General features: G+C 41.3%; 1 protein-coding gene across 1 annotated transcript in view; it reads left to right on the forward strand.

Annotated features, from left to right (window-relative positions):
* CYFIP2 (cytoplasmic FMR1 interacting protein 2) overlaps positions 1-15,312 on the forward strand; it is a 145,234-nt gene that overhangs the window by 103,139 nt on the left and 26,783 nt on the right. Inside the window, exons 15-19 of the mRNA XM_082254618.1 lie at positions 312-478; positions 658-805; positions 1,885-2,038; positions 5,803-5,959; positions 8,553-8,649. Coding sequence (XP_082110744.1) covers positions 312-478; positions 658-805; positions 1,885-2,038; positions 5,803-5,959; positions 8,553-8,649 — 723 coding nt within the window. The remainder of the gene's footprint in view (positions 1-311; positions 479-657; positions 806-1,884; positions 2,039-5,802; positions 5,960-8,552; positions 8,650-15,312) is intronic.

Below are 15,312 nucleotides of genomic sequence, written 5' to 3' on the forward strand. Positions count from 1 at the left end.
ACAGCCTACAAAGAAAGTGATGTCACCTCCCTGGTTGTGCTGTCTGGCAGAGGCGAATGAATCAAAAAAGGTGCTAGACAGAGTAACAATATTTTAGCCGATAAGTTCATACATGTGTATTTGCCACTGTGTGTTTAAGTTCTTATGTAAGATTCAGCTTGAGACTTACAAGCACTCTAATATATATAGACACCTTATTGTAATAAAATAATGAAAACATGCAATATACAAGCCAAAAGTATAAAACTGTTGTATAGCCTGCCTAATTTGTGTAATATATTAATTTGGAATACATTTTATATTGCTTTAAGGTGATTGCTATGGTGAAAGGTCTGCAAGTGCTCATGGGACGTATGGAGAGCGTTTTTAACCAGGCCATCCGTAATACCATATATGCTGCCCTGCAAGACTTTGCACAAAGCGCTTTGCGGGAGCCCCTACGTCAGGCTGTGCGCAAGAAGAAAAATGTTCTGATTAGGTGCGTGATAGTAAATGCATTGTGGCCATTTTATTTTTTTTATATTTGATTTTTGATTTTTGTTGGAAGAATATTTATAATATAGATGTTGGTTGCTAGATTTACAAGTGAAGCATTTAAAAGGGTAGGCTAAAATATGATCATGTTTGCATATAAGATCGCTTCTTTGCTTGCTTCAGTGTCCTGCAGGCAATCCGCAAGACTATTTGTGACTGGGAAGCAGGGCGTGAGCCGCCCAATGACCCGTGTTTGAGAGGAGAGAAGGATCCTAAAGGTGGATTCGACATTAAAGTTCCTCGCAGAGCGGTCGGCCCCTCCAGCACGCAGGTCAGGATCAAATAAAAAAAAATTAATATATTGCAGCTTACCAGTGCCTACATGTGGTGGTTGAATTTGTTTTTTAGGCTTCTTTTTTCTTTATTTTCACCCAGTGATCCTGCCAGTAGCACAATTCCTGTCCTAGGGTGACAACACATACTAACAGAAAAAAAATGTCTCCTGCGCATGAATGTGGTAGCCTGGTACAAGTGTTGGAGATGAATTCACATCAAAGGGTTGCACTTCAAGCTTTGCTGCAGTCCAGGATTGGGGATGTCCTGAAATCAGTTCAAGAAACAAACACAAAAGGATGCACCAGCTTAGTACACTATCCTACAAATTTACTTTTTTTAGGAAATAGCCACAAAGTGTACTCATAAACGTGCGAATAAAGAACGCTCATCAAGTCACTAGTCTGTAGCTAAACAATCCTGGTCTCAGTACCCTCCAAAATTTAGGGGGATCCCTCCGGGGGCCAGTCTGGCTGATGCGTTTCAAAGATAGTACCTTCTTCAGAGCTACCTAGGAAACGCGTCAGCCAGACTGGACCCCGGAAAGGTCCCCCTGAATTCTAGAGTGTACTGAGTCCAGGACTGTTAAGCTACAGACGAGTGGCTTGATGAGCGTTCTTCTTTTTTGCAGGTTTGTGAGTACATTTTTTGAAAAGGATGCACCCTGTTGTGATTGTCTACTGTAGTGATAACACTTACCGTACTGCCTCAGAACGAAGAAAACAGGATACGACAACTAAAAACTCCCCCTGTGCTCTTGTAGATAACATATAAATGGGTAAGGTCCTGTAGTCTTCAAAACAATATAATTGATAAAAGTGCAGCACAGGCAGAGAGCACGGGAAATCATCAGCTGAGAAGAATTCTGGCAGCAGCAACCAGTATTTTTGACACTTTATCGATTAATGCACTTTTACTGTCTTCACCAGACCAAATGTGAACAAAGTCTATTATTGGAATTGACATACACTTTTCATTTCTGTAAGCCTGTTTCCTCTCGTATTATTATATTATGTTTTCTTTTTTAAAAATGAATCTTCCATATCCAAATGACTTATGTTTACCCTCTTTTTACAGTTGTACATGGTGCGTACTATGCTGGAGTCTTTAATCGCGGATAAAAGCGGTTCCAAAAAGACATTGCGGAGCAGTTTGGATGGACCAATTGTACAAGCTATAGAAGAGTTCCATAAACATTCCTTTTTCTTTACTCACTTGCTCAACTTCAGTGGTGCGTACAGGCTATACAAATAGCCTACTTGTTCATGGGTAGCCATCTTGTTACTTCTACCAGAAATGCAAAGAATAAATGAAGGGACTTTTCACACATGAATTTGCATTAAAATGTTAAAAAATGTATGTACATTGCTTTTCAATGAAGTGCACTTTTTTGCATGTTGACACATCATTTACCATGAGTTGACACACCTTTTATACACATTAAATTGCTGTGTATTTTGCAGGTTTTTTCTTTTGCCATAACATACTTTACCTGTTTGGGTCCTTGTATAGGACAAAATATTAAAAAGCATTTTCATCGCGCCAACATGGCAGGATTCTACCACATTTATGCTGCCAAGGATTGGCGCCAGGAAAGGAACATTATGGTATTGGATACAATTTTCTGTTTTCCTGGTGCCAATATGGCAGCATATATGTAGTAGTATGCTGCCATGGATTGATGCCAGGAAATGAAAATTACAGTAAGTATTTGATACAATTTTCTGTTTTCCTGGCGCCAAAATGGCAGCATATATGTGGTAGTATGCTGCAATGGATTGATGCCAGGAAAAGAAAATTACAGTAAGTATTTGATACAATTTTCTGTTTTCCTGGCACCAATATGGCAGCATATATGTTGTAGTACGCTGCCATGGATTGCGCCAGGAAAGAAAAATTATGGTAACTATTTGATACCATTTTCTATTTTTTCCCCCAATAGACTTGCAATGCATTGTGTTGATGTTCGTTTACATGTGTTGACGTCTATTGTGTTGTATACATGTAGCATTTTAACTTAACACACAACACTTCACATTACACTAGGATTGATGTGTGAAAGGAACACATGGAAAACAATTGTTTTCTATGTGTTCATGTAGTGACCTGTCATCTTCTAGTGCAGTAAGAATGTAAATACTCGCCAGCACATCAGGGATCTTCAATTAAGTCCAAGCGTTTTTTTTTTATTTAAAAAAAGTAGTGCAGCGTTTTTGTAACCACGCAGGACCCCTTTTGTCAGTGCGGTAAAACGCAGGTCAATGCAGTATGTGTGAACAGAGCCTAAAACTTGCCAGCAATTAGCTTGACAATCATGGTCTAAAGCTGATCACCAGCTGATGTTACAGTCTAATTGTACAGTGGGCTATAGATTTCCAAACAACTAATGTATGTTATTTAGGAGACTACCTGATTAAATATAAACTGAAGGGACTAATTAGGTAGGCCCTCACTAAAGAAAAGATTTTACAGTAAGACTAATACATGTTTGGGCAGCTTTCAACTATTTAATATGTATGGTTTTAGTTACAGTTGTTTGAGCATATTCAGCCAGGTAGAAATACCCTTTGCCACTCGACAGACTTATACTTTCCAAATTGGACCAGAGTTGTACAACAAGTAGTTGTATAACTTGGGATGCAATTCTCTAAATGTGGAGTCTGTAGACTTTTGCCATTCCTTTAGTTACTATTTGGTTTGCTAAATTTCTTTGGAAGTCGAACTTAACTCACTGTAGTAATCCTGTAAATACAAGTAGAAATCAAGCTTAAGCTAATTTTAAAATTTTATTTTGTAGAACATTTATCAGACAATGGTAGCCCATAAAAACAATTACTATTAAAAAAAAATTCCTGATTTTCTTTTTACAACCCTTTCCAAATAATCAGTATGATTAACAAATACCCAGATCAGTCTCTTAGATTGTAAGCTCTAACGAGCAGGGCCCTCTGATTCCTACTGTATTAAAGTGTATTGTATTTGTACTGTCTACCCTCAAGTTGTAAATTGCTGTGTAAACTGTCGGCACTATAAAAATCCTATATAATAATAATAATAATCAATAATAGGACTGATGAACACCTCATGGTCCTGGCAAAAATATATATTCAACGTTATGTAATAAGGCAACCTAAAAAAAATTAGACACTGCAGTGCTACAATAACCTTTGGTGTACTGTAATTAAATAAAAAATAAAAAGGAGCTTTAGTCTATTTGAGGAAAATTAAGGATCAGTAGCTGCGGATTTTTAATAAACACACACTTACCTTTCCAGGGATCCAGCACTGTTCTCACCATGGGCCAGTTCTTCGCCAGTCTTCAGGTCCCTGGCACTGGCATGCTTACTGCAGCTTCACAGCCGGCTTCCCACAGCGGAATGCGCCTGCACCTTGTGAATGGTCCCACAGCGTTCTGGGACCTATGAAGTGTCCCAGAAGGTTGCGGGAAGGGGAGGGGGGCTTCAGGTGGAATCTTCACAGCTATCTGATCAGAAGTGAACCTGTTAAAACCAGGTCTCCGCTATCCCCCCCCCCCCCCCCCCCCCAAAAAAAAGTGCCAAAAGTAGGAGAGGAGGGAGAAAGAGAACATAAAGCCACACTTCCCTTTTAGGGTGAAGTTCCGCTTGGACCAAAATATTGTTCAACACTACTTAAATCCTTGCAAAACAATAAGTGACATAAAAAGTATAACACGATTATTCAATTTGAGGCTTTTCTTCCCATTATTTGCCAGTCAGTGACAAAGTCTTCAGAAATCCTTGTGATTCTTCTTTATAAAAACATGCTCCCCTAAACCAGATTGTCCCAACCAGCTGGAGAAAACGCTCCCCTTAGTTATATTCTTTTCTATCATGGAAAGGATAATTAGGCAATGCAACTCCGATCCTCTTCAGTTCTCTTTGGTTGTAATAAGGGGACAGTAAAACTTTCAGCTTGGGTCAGAGGAATGGACGGCGCAAGTGCTTCACAATGCTAATAATGTAATGCTTAACAGGCCGTGTGACACACTTGTATTCTTTTCATTACAAAAGCCTCTCACTCTCCAGGATCATCACAAGGTACACACAGTACCATGGCCAGACACATTTTGCCAATCAAGACTTTGGGGCAGATTTGCTAAAGGCAATTAGACTGTGCACTTTGCAAATGCAGTTGCTCCAGAGCTTAGTAAATCAGCAGAAGCTCTGCTGACTTCCGTCATCCAATCATGCGCAAGCAAAAATGCTGTTTTTCCCCTGCACATGATTAGTAATTCTTTGCAAGGTGAAGGTTTGCCTCATTTACTAAGCTCTGGAGCAATTGCACTTTGCAAAGTGAACAGTCTATTTGCCTTTAATAAATCAACCCCTTTGTCCAAGGTTCCAAAGGTTGCCTAATCTTGTTCATTTTATTGACTTACTTCACTTATTGTTTTTGCGCTATTTTGATTGTATTTGTTTCTGCGCTATTTTGATTGAATTTGTTTTTGCGCTATTTGGATTGTATTTATTTTTAAATTTAATTGTATTTGAAACAATATTTTGATTTTTTTTAATTTTTTTTTATTATATTTTAATTGTTTTATTGTAGTGCTTCACATTTGTTTTATTCACACTAATTGACAGTAGCAGCTTATTTAGAATTACTTTGTTTAAGTAGTCAGCTCAGAAGCATAAACATTATATAGTTAAGGTTTATTAAAATGAAATGTGATTAGTTGCTGTGGGGTTGATTTACTAAAACGGGAGAGTGCAAAATCTGCAGCTCTGCATAAAAAACAATCCGCTTCTATTTTAATATTTTTTTCTATTTTAAAGCCTAATTGAACAAACTGAAGTTAGAAGCTGATTGGCTACCATTCACAGCTGCACCAGATTTTGCACTCTCCAGTTTTAGTAAATCAACCCCTATGTGTCATATACTTTATATATTGCTCTTATTCAAGGAGGTCAATGTTATTTCTGTGTATTGCACAGCATTTGATTTCTCTTTCTGTCCTCTTTTTACCTTCCTCAGAGGCTCTGCAGCAGTGCTGTGACCTGTCCCAGCTCTGGTTCCGGGAATTCTTCCTTGAACTTACCATGGGTCGACGTATTCAGTTCCCTATTGAGATGTCAATGCCTTGGATCCTGACTGATCACATCCTAGAGACCAAGGAGCCTTCTATGATGGAGTAAGAGATTACAAATAAAGCTGCTGCAATTGCTGTTCAACAATATGCCACCTTACCTAATTGTAAGCCGTATAGAAAGAGACCCTGTCACTGCTTCTAGTTTCTGACACTTGTTTGTGTGTCAGTTCCCTGGGTGTCTGTGCTGCTTGCTATGTCATTAGCATTTCTCTACAGCTCCCATCACAGCCTCACAATATATAATTGATAGCACCAAGGGATTCGGTAATGATACAGCGGACATGGTGCGGGCAAAGGGATGTGACACACATGGAAGTGTTAGATTGGATGATTAGAGCAGCACCTGTTATTCTAAAACACAAAAGTTTAAATCACCAGGGACCAATCGTGAGTATAATAAATAGACTAAAGTGATAATAAAGGTTTAGTGTTTTGAAAAACAAAAATAAAACAAGTATGTTATGCTTACCTGCTCTGTGCAATAGTTTTGCACATAGCAACCCTGATCCTCCTCTTTTCAGCTCCCCTGCCCCTCCCCCCTCTGTTGAGTGCCCCCATAGCAAGCTGCTTTTGAGTGTAGCTTAGCCCTGTCCCCCCGTACTCTCCCCACTTGCTATGATTGACAGCAGTGGGAGCCAATGGCTCTCACTGCTGTGTCTCAGCCAATGAGGGGAGAGAGACCAAGGATAGCTGCTTCTCCCATGCACAGCATACATGCATAAAGGTAAAAAACCCTCAGCCTTTACAACCACTTTAATATCATCATTTCAGGTGCTAACATCCTTTTTCCACATACCAAAATCCAAGACCGTCATTCTTTTTTACAGTACTGAAATAGTTCCCAGGCTTTCCTATCCAAGTTGTCTGGTGGGTGCTAAGCTTGCCATACAATTTACATTCTGATTGTACAATCTCCTTATAGTTGAACTCCAGGCAAACAGATATTTATATGAAATTGATATATGAGAGCTATTTCTTGCCAAAGGGTATGTATTTCTGTCAATTTAGTCCTGAGACTTAGGCTGGGTTCACATATATGCGAATTGGATGCGTTTTTAAGCACATATAATTTGCATAACACGTGAATGTGACCGGCTTTCAAAGAAGCCTGTTCACACATGTCCGGGGTGGCCACAGTGTGGTTTGAAAAAGGGTTTTGTGCATTTTTTTGTGGTGCGAATTCAGGTAAAAACTTGCACATGAAGCAGTGAACAGAAATGCATCAGACTCCAGGCTGCAAACTGCAGCCGCATATGTGTGAACCCAGCTTTACACAGCTTTGCTGCAGTTTTTTTTATACCTACCGGTCTTCTCCCCATGCCTACCCTGTGATTGTACAGTGAAAGGAGAAGCAGTACATTGATGAGCTCATCTCTGGGTCACTGTGCTCTCTGCTCTGATTCCATCAGCATGCTCCTTGCATTTTAGTACACCTGATTGGCTCCTTGTGCAGCATTTCCATCCCTCTCTCTTTACTGTGCTGTACAGACCCTTGACACCAAATCAAATTCAGGTACTCACATTGCTTGCATTTAAAAAATACATTAAGGATATATTCATGAATTTAATTATATATTTCAATATTTGGTGTCTTTTATATCTGCCTGGACTTCAGAAACTGTAAGGATTTGCTTAAACAATTCATTCAATTTGAATTGTATCGGGCAGGCTCTTGCACTACATAGCTGGTGGTAGATCTGTAACAATTGTACAATGAGGCTGGGTTCACACTTATGCGAATTGGATGCGCGTTTCCCTGCATCCAATTCAGTGGCGGCTGGTGCTCCATGGGGGGGGGGGGGGGCAGACAGACCACATTATACCCTCCCCCCCCCCCCCAGGACCACACCAGCCCACACACCATACCCCCCCTTCCCCGGTCCCCAGCTCACTCACCCTGGACATGTGGAGGGCAGGCAGGCAGCAGCGGCTTCCCCCTCAGTCTTCTGCGTCTCCTCCCTCCTCCCCCTTGGTGAATAGCATGGCTTCTCCGTTTGGCCAATCGGGAAACGGGTCTCAGGACCTGCTTCCTGATTGGTCAGGAGGAGGATCAGTGTGACAATAGCGAATATTAATTCGCTATTGTCACACAACTGGGTGCCAGTTGTCACACAACTGAAGCCTATTAGAGCCTCTGGCTCTAACCGCGTGCTTCAAAAAAAAAAAAAACCCCCATTGGAATCCATGCGTCCGGCGCCCTGCATGTAGATTAGGGGGCCAGATGCATGGATAGGGGGGCGGCGCACCTGAACCCCCAGTGGACGGGCCGCCACTGACCCAATTCCTATGACAGGAGACTGTGACCGGCTCTCAATAGAGCCAGTTCACAAACCTCCGGGGCGGCCGCGGTCCTCACTGGAAAGGGTCCTGTGCGTCTTTGGTTCTGTTTCAGGTCCAAATTCAGGCAAAAATTCAGACCTGATTTACACCTGAAATGGAGAACAGGGACGCACCGGACCACCTGCTGTGAGCCGTGGCCGCAGGCAGAGTGAACCCAACCTTAGACTGTAACTTATATGGTCAGCTTTAGACGTTACTGCACCTGACCATACACAAACTGATTTGTGCATCTTTTGGAATGGAATAACATGTAATCATAAGGGAATAATAACAAAGTGGCTGCATTTTTTTCCAGGTATGTGCTTTATCCCCTGGACCTGTACAATGACAGTGCCTACTATGCCCTCACCAAGTTTAAGAAGCAGTTTCTCTATGATGAGATAGAAGCGGAGGTAGGTTACCCACATATTTTCACTAAATCTTTGTACACCTTCATTAGCCAAAACGTGGTCTAGATGACTGGCCAGATGTCACCAAGCTCTTATTTGTCATTCCCCCATTATCAACTAATGCAATTCATAATACTCTATAAAAATGTCAGCCTTCCATTAAAGTGAACCTATTTCAATTTTATAATGTTAAAAGTAAATGCACTGCCCAAGGACAGACACCACAGATGCCTGCAATTGCCTGTATTAGTCAGAAAAGCCTCTTCTGTGTCCCTCTCTACCCTAGGCTAGGTTAAAGAGGAAGTAAACTTCCATCATTAAATTTTACCTACAGGTAAGGTAAGGTATAAGGTATAGTATGGTATAGTATGCGATGCATACTAGCACATTATGCCTTTGCCTTGCAGGTAAGACATTAAAAAAAAAAAAAAAAGTGCAGTGGTTTACAACCGCTTTTACATTTTTGCAGTTCCCTGTGGACATGTTTGTGCTACCGCCTATTTATTTGATTAGGCTGCTTTACCTGTGGGAAATGAACAGAAAAAGTCCCTGACCATTTTCTAAAACTGCAGCCACAAGGAAACCTCATGGTGGTTTGGCACCATGTGTTTCCATGCATGGGAAAATGAACCATGTTTTCCAATGGGTGGTTGTGGCATAAAGAAATGATGGCACCCCTGCGCATCTGCTAAACAGCAGCAGGTTTTTGCTCTGGTTGCCTGCTGGTGTAAGAACGCATGCAATTTACACGCCTTCCCGCAACCAAATTAGTGTGAACCTATACTTAATTAAACTTTGTTACTGGAAGCACAGGTTTGACTTATATAAACATATGGTTTAAATATACAGACTTAATGGAAATCTTTGGCAAAAACTTTGTTAGCCTCTTGTGATAGGAATAAAGTTAAATGAAAAAAAATAGACCACCGTAAATGTGAAATATAGCCGTGAACGTCAGAGTGAGAACAGTAACTCCAGGACCATAATTCACTCTTAACTCTAAACTTATAAGCTGTAAAGGCGTAAGGTGTAAGGGTGTAAGGGATTGCCATATTGCCATGAAGAATTTTAGGTTCGATAGTTTTTCACGATATCATGGGTGCATACAATTTTAGAAAAAAAACAAACCCTAAAGGGCGCCTCCATCTAGGTGTAGCGATTTATTAAAAAAAGTATGAAAGACAATAAATATGCACTTACTGGATAAAAGTGGATCAAGGCTTGTCATAAACCCATATAGACCTCCATAGGATCACTGTGAGGCTGCAGAGCTCTGCAGGCATGTGGCTAGTTGAAGCAGAAGTCTTGATGGAAGTACAACTGTCAGGGTCAGGCTTCAGGCTGGAACATAAGCAACAGCAGCTTCCAGAAGTAGCAGGAGGTACAGACAGCCTTAGGCTCCATGCACACCATGGCGTTCGGGATCGTGGTCAGAATCGCCGCAATTCTGTCCGCGATCCCGAATCACGCAGGAAGCGTTTGCATCTCAGACGAATTGCGGTACAATTTCGCAAACAGAATTGCGTGACGCCTGTCACCCAAAAAAAGTTTTGGAACTTCTTTTGGGCGACAGGCATCCTGAGATTGTGTTTGCTTGATATCACAGTGATTCGTTGGGCAACAATCATGGCAATATAGTGCCACGATTGGGATGCCATTGAAAGTAACAGGGATCGCATATGCGTCCTGTGTTTTGCGGCGATTTATATTTGAGGGCAAAATCTCGCCGATTCTGCTTGCGATCTGGAACGCAATTGTGTGAACGAAGTCTTAAAGACAGCGGGGACACAGAGTCTGGATGAGAGGAGATCCTCATTCAGATTAATTCTGTCACCCTTGGTTTAAAAATCAAGGATTTTTTGTATTTATTTATTTATTTTTTAATTAAACAGTAAAGAAACCCTTATGGGACGCTTTGTAATAGTTATAACACAGAACCCTATCATCCGATTCATTATAACTCTGATCATACTGATCAAAAGAGGAAAGGGTTAACTACTTCATAGGTGACAATTTAAAAGCCTGTACAGGACATCAGTTTAGAATTACCCATAAATTATGTTTCTAGAATGTTTGCTCTCACTCTGATGTTTGTGGCGACACCTAACGTGTGAAATAATCATCGTTTATGTATACATGCATGCCCTACACACGTTTATTAACATGCAAATATCTGGGTCAGTGGGGATCGTTTTCGTTTTTATTTTAAAATGTATTTATTTTCTTTTCACTTTTTTATTTTTTTAGGATCTGCCAACCTTCTGTGAATCAGTCTTCTGATTCACATCATATAAAAAGGTCCAGATCCAGAGCTTCGGTTCACTTGCTTGTCAACAGACTCAGCAAGTGAACCGAAGAATTGATTCATGATTAGGTTAATTTCAATGAGTAGTTCGAAATGAACCGATTCACATAAATGATCTGAACTTCCCATCACTACATGTTTCAGGGCAGACAGGAGCACCCCTGTATCAAACCATAGGAAAGATGGAGGCGCCCTCTTGTGTTTGTTTTTTATACGTGCATTAGGATCTTAGGATCAAATCTGAAAGTAGCTGCATCCACTTCACCGGGTGTTCCCTACCACTCTCCTTGCCCTCTTATGTGCCCCGTTAAATGACTGGTTGGGTCCTATTCAGAGAAATAGCTTATTCATTTTTTTTGGCATACAGTTTTAGAACTTGAAATAATGTTTGGTGTCTATTTACTCAACATAATCTCGTTTTATATTTTACCAAGACATTGGGAACTGTATTGTGTTTTCTTACACTAAACTTAATTTTAGATTTTGATAAACAGTTGCTTAAATTTCATGGAACATAAAAAATTACAACTACCATCTTTTTATTCTACAGGGCCTCTGCCAGAGGTGTAACTAGAACCTTCAGGGCCCCGGTGCAAGAATCCATGAAGGGCCCCCCGGACCCCTGGCCGGGGCCCTTCCCTTCAAGTCTGGGGCTCTTCCCACTGATCCTGAGGCCCTTTACTCTCATTGCGGTGCCCTTTATTACAGTCCCGCAGCGGGACCCTTTCACAAGTTCTGTAGTGGGCCCCCTTCCTGCCATCTTGGGGCCTCCCCACGGTGTTGGAATGTCAGGGCCCGGTCGCAAGTGTGATCTTTGCGATCCTGGAAGCTCACCCACTGGTGTCAGTGGTTTTTATTTTTTGGCAGAACACAAGTGAACTGGATAGGAGGAGTGGAGGGGGCAGCATACAGAGGATCCAATCTCCTCCATTTTCCTCCTGCAGCTACAGGAGGAAAAAGGAGGACAGTGATTTCTCTACATGCTGCCCCCACCGTCTCTCCTATCCAGGTGTACAGGGGACCTGCACAGGCCCCCCTGGAGCATGGGGCCCGGTTGCAATTGCAACCCCTGCAACCCCTGTAGTTACGCCCCTGGCCTCTGCCTTTAGAAAATACTTAAAGCGGTAGTATACTCCGCTATATGACTTTTACCTACAGGTAAGCCTATAATAAGAATTACCTGTAGGTAAAATTAATATCTCCTAAACCTGCACGGTTTAGGACCTTCAGAGCTCCTTACCGGAAAGTGAAACTCCCGTGCGCATGCGTGTGCCACTCACAGCGCCGGAGCCACCGAACCAGAAAGAGACGCCGAGGGAGCATGTCAGCTCCCTCAGCGTTGTCCAGACAACCGTGCCGGGGCTTCATTCTTAGGTAAGTATTTCATAATGCGCTAGTATGCGATGCATACTACTCATTATGTATAAAAAGGTGTAATCAAATAACCAAATAGCTCGGTCCAATCAACCACACAAACAGCGCTAACAGATGAATGGATAAATATTAGGATCTATATTCTCAACAGGCAAAGGTGTAATGCAACACAAATGTCCATAAAGCAGTCCAAATTGGTTACGGGAAGGGTGTGAAGGAACTTGGATACACCACAATTCGACCAAACACCGGTGCTCCCCCCCTCCTCCTCTGGAACTCACCAGATGATTGGTAAAACAGGGCCTCCTCATATGTGAATTCCAATCACCATCAGGACCTCTTCACCTTCCACTAGCTTGGATCTCCTCTCATATCTTATTAGCCTTCATATGTCACTCCATTCATGATGGCATGTAAATGAAGAATGGGGGACATATAGTGTAATACCGCAAGGTTTATTGATTAAAACACACCAAAATGGCCCCACTCCCCTCCAGATGTCTACTTACAATATCAGATCTGAATGAAGGCATTCAAAAATTGGCATATATAGACGCATAATGACCATTTCTTAATTTAGCCAGGCGTCCATCTGTTCACAAGGCGACCGCGCACACATGCCCTGACGTTTCGTCACCAAGACTTCTTCCGAGAGCATGTGTGCGCGGCGCGGTCCGCCTGTGTTTGTATCCACTACGGCACATGCGCACTCGGCAGAAGAGCCGACCCCGGAAGTGAACGTACACCGTCCTCCTCCGATGCGCAACGTCACTTCCTGTGGATGAACCTCCACCCCAGAAGGACGTAACTTCCCGCTGCCCGACTTCCGCCTGGCGCAGAGAAAAGCCGACACTCGTAAATACCGCAGTGTCCGCAACGGATGTCCTCACAAACATGAGGACCGGAGCCGATGGATATCCAAAATATACGAATCCTCATGTTAATATCTAATTAATACAAACCGCATCCTTATATACTATTGAATGCCCTTCATTTTACATAAAAATGCATTCGGTCATTAATCTCGTTATTCAGCCAGTAGTCGATGTATTAAAAATATTAAACATGGCAAAAACAGTGGTAAAATCATGGTAAACAACAGGAATCAAAACATATATTAAGACAATGAACAAAGAGTGTTTCGACAGAAAGATATACTACTGTAATTGGCAATAATCTGGCATACACAAAAGTGCATACCCATGGTCACATTCTTAAAGTGCCAATAGTCTAAAATTATAAATAAATATATTTTGTTAAAATATCAATAAAAATTATCTATAAAAATTATAAATATTATAGCAGATAAAACCAAATTTATACATCAAGAAAAAACTGTATAAAAGCAATGATAATGGGATAGATGTACATATTTCGAATAAGAAATAAAATACAATAAAATAAAATAAAACCAAACCACCACATGTTAAGAATTGCTAATAAAACAATTGATATCCAAATCAATGTTTAAACCCTTGGGGTGTAAGGAATCAGTTAAATAGATCCAGTATGTTTCGCGTTTGGACACTTCGCGAACTCTGTTAGATCCTCGCCAAACTGGATCTACCTTTTCAACACCCCAAAATTTAAGGTGTGTGGGATCACTATTGTGATGATCACGAAAATGCAGAGATACATTGTGATCTTTAAAACCATTCTTTATATTAGTAATGTGTTCAGACACTCTAATGGCGATGGTACGCTTAGTTCTCCCAATATACAGCAGATTGCAAGGGCATTGTAAACAATACACCACATGTGTACTATTACACGTAATGAGGTCTTTAATCTGAAAGCATTGTCCATTAGAAGGCGACGTAAATGTAGTGAAATTTCTCAGGTGTGTATTCACCTGTCTACAAGTTTTGCATTTCCTACAGGCAAAGAAACCCACAGTGTTGTCCCAGAACATTTTTGGTTTCACCGGGGGATCCAACACTTTTTTAACCACTTGGTCTCCAAAGGTTGGTCCCCGCCTGTATATAAATGAAGGGTTCTCAGGAAGAGCACCACTCAAAACTTTGTCCATACGTAGTACAGGCCAATGCTTTTTAAAAATCTGCTCCACCTCCCGAAACTGCGCGTTATACTGGGTTAAGAAACTCCATTCGTGCTCACGTGTGGGCTGTCTCACTGTATCTCTAAGGCATTCATTTTGTGAAAGGTTCCCTATCTCCGCTATGGTGGTGTCTAGTCTATTGGCTTCATATCCCTTTTCCACAAACCTTTGTTTCAAGACTTGAGCCTGGGTTACAAAGTCCTCATCCGTGGTACAATTTCTTCTCACACGGAGAAACTGTCCCCTCGGAATGTTGGACAACCATTTGTGGTGATGACCACTATGGATGGGGAGATATCCGTTCCGGTCAGTGGGCTTAAAGTAGACCTTGGTCTTCAGGCCACCTTCTGATAGTGAAATCTCCACGTCCAAGAAATGGATATTGGTTCGACTCCAATTGAAATCCAATTTGATATTATTAGGATTCTTATTCAATTTTTCACAAAAATCAACAAGGGTGGACTCATTGCCTGCCCAAATAAAGAACAAATCGTCTATATAGCGACGATATAATAATAGTTCTCTGTATTGGGCAGCATATATAAAGCGGTCCTCCCACTCTCCCATAAATATATTTGCTAAACTTGGAGCGAACTTGGCTCCCATTGCCACGCCTCTCTGTTGCTGATAAAATACATCATTAAACCAAAAATAATTGTGTGCCAAACAGAAAATCAAAGCATCTTTCAAAAAATGTTTTTGGCTCTCCGGGATATCGTCCCGTCTACTAAAAGCCCAATTAAAAGCCAAAAGGGCATCATCATGTTGTATGATGGTATATAATGAGGCTACATCACCTGTCACCAGGAAGATGTCCTCACTACTAGGTAAAACCAAATCTTTAAGGGCCAAAAGAAAGGCCTTTGTGTCTCGTAGATATGATCTCAGCTTAATTACACTAGTTTGTAGGAAAAAATCTAAGTACTCC

The sequence above is a fragment of the Pelophylax lessonae genome (assembly GCF_965119305.1).
Source record: "Pelophylax lessonae genome assembly, chromosome: 4".
NCBI lineage: Eukaryota > Metazoa > Chordata > Amphibia > Anura > Ranidae > Pelophylax > Pelophylax lessonae.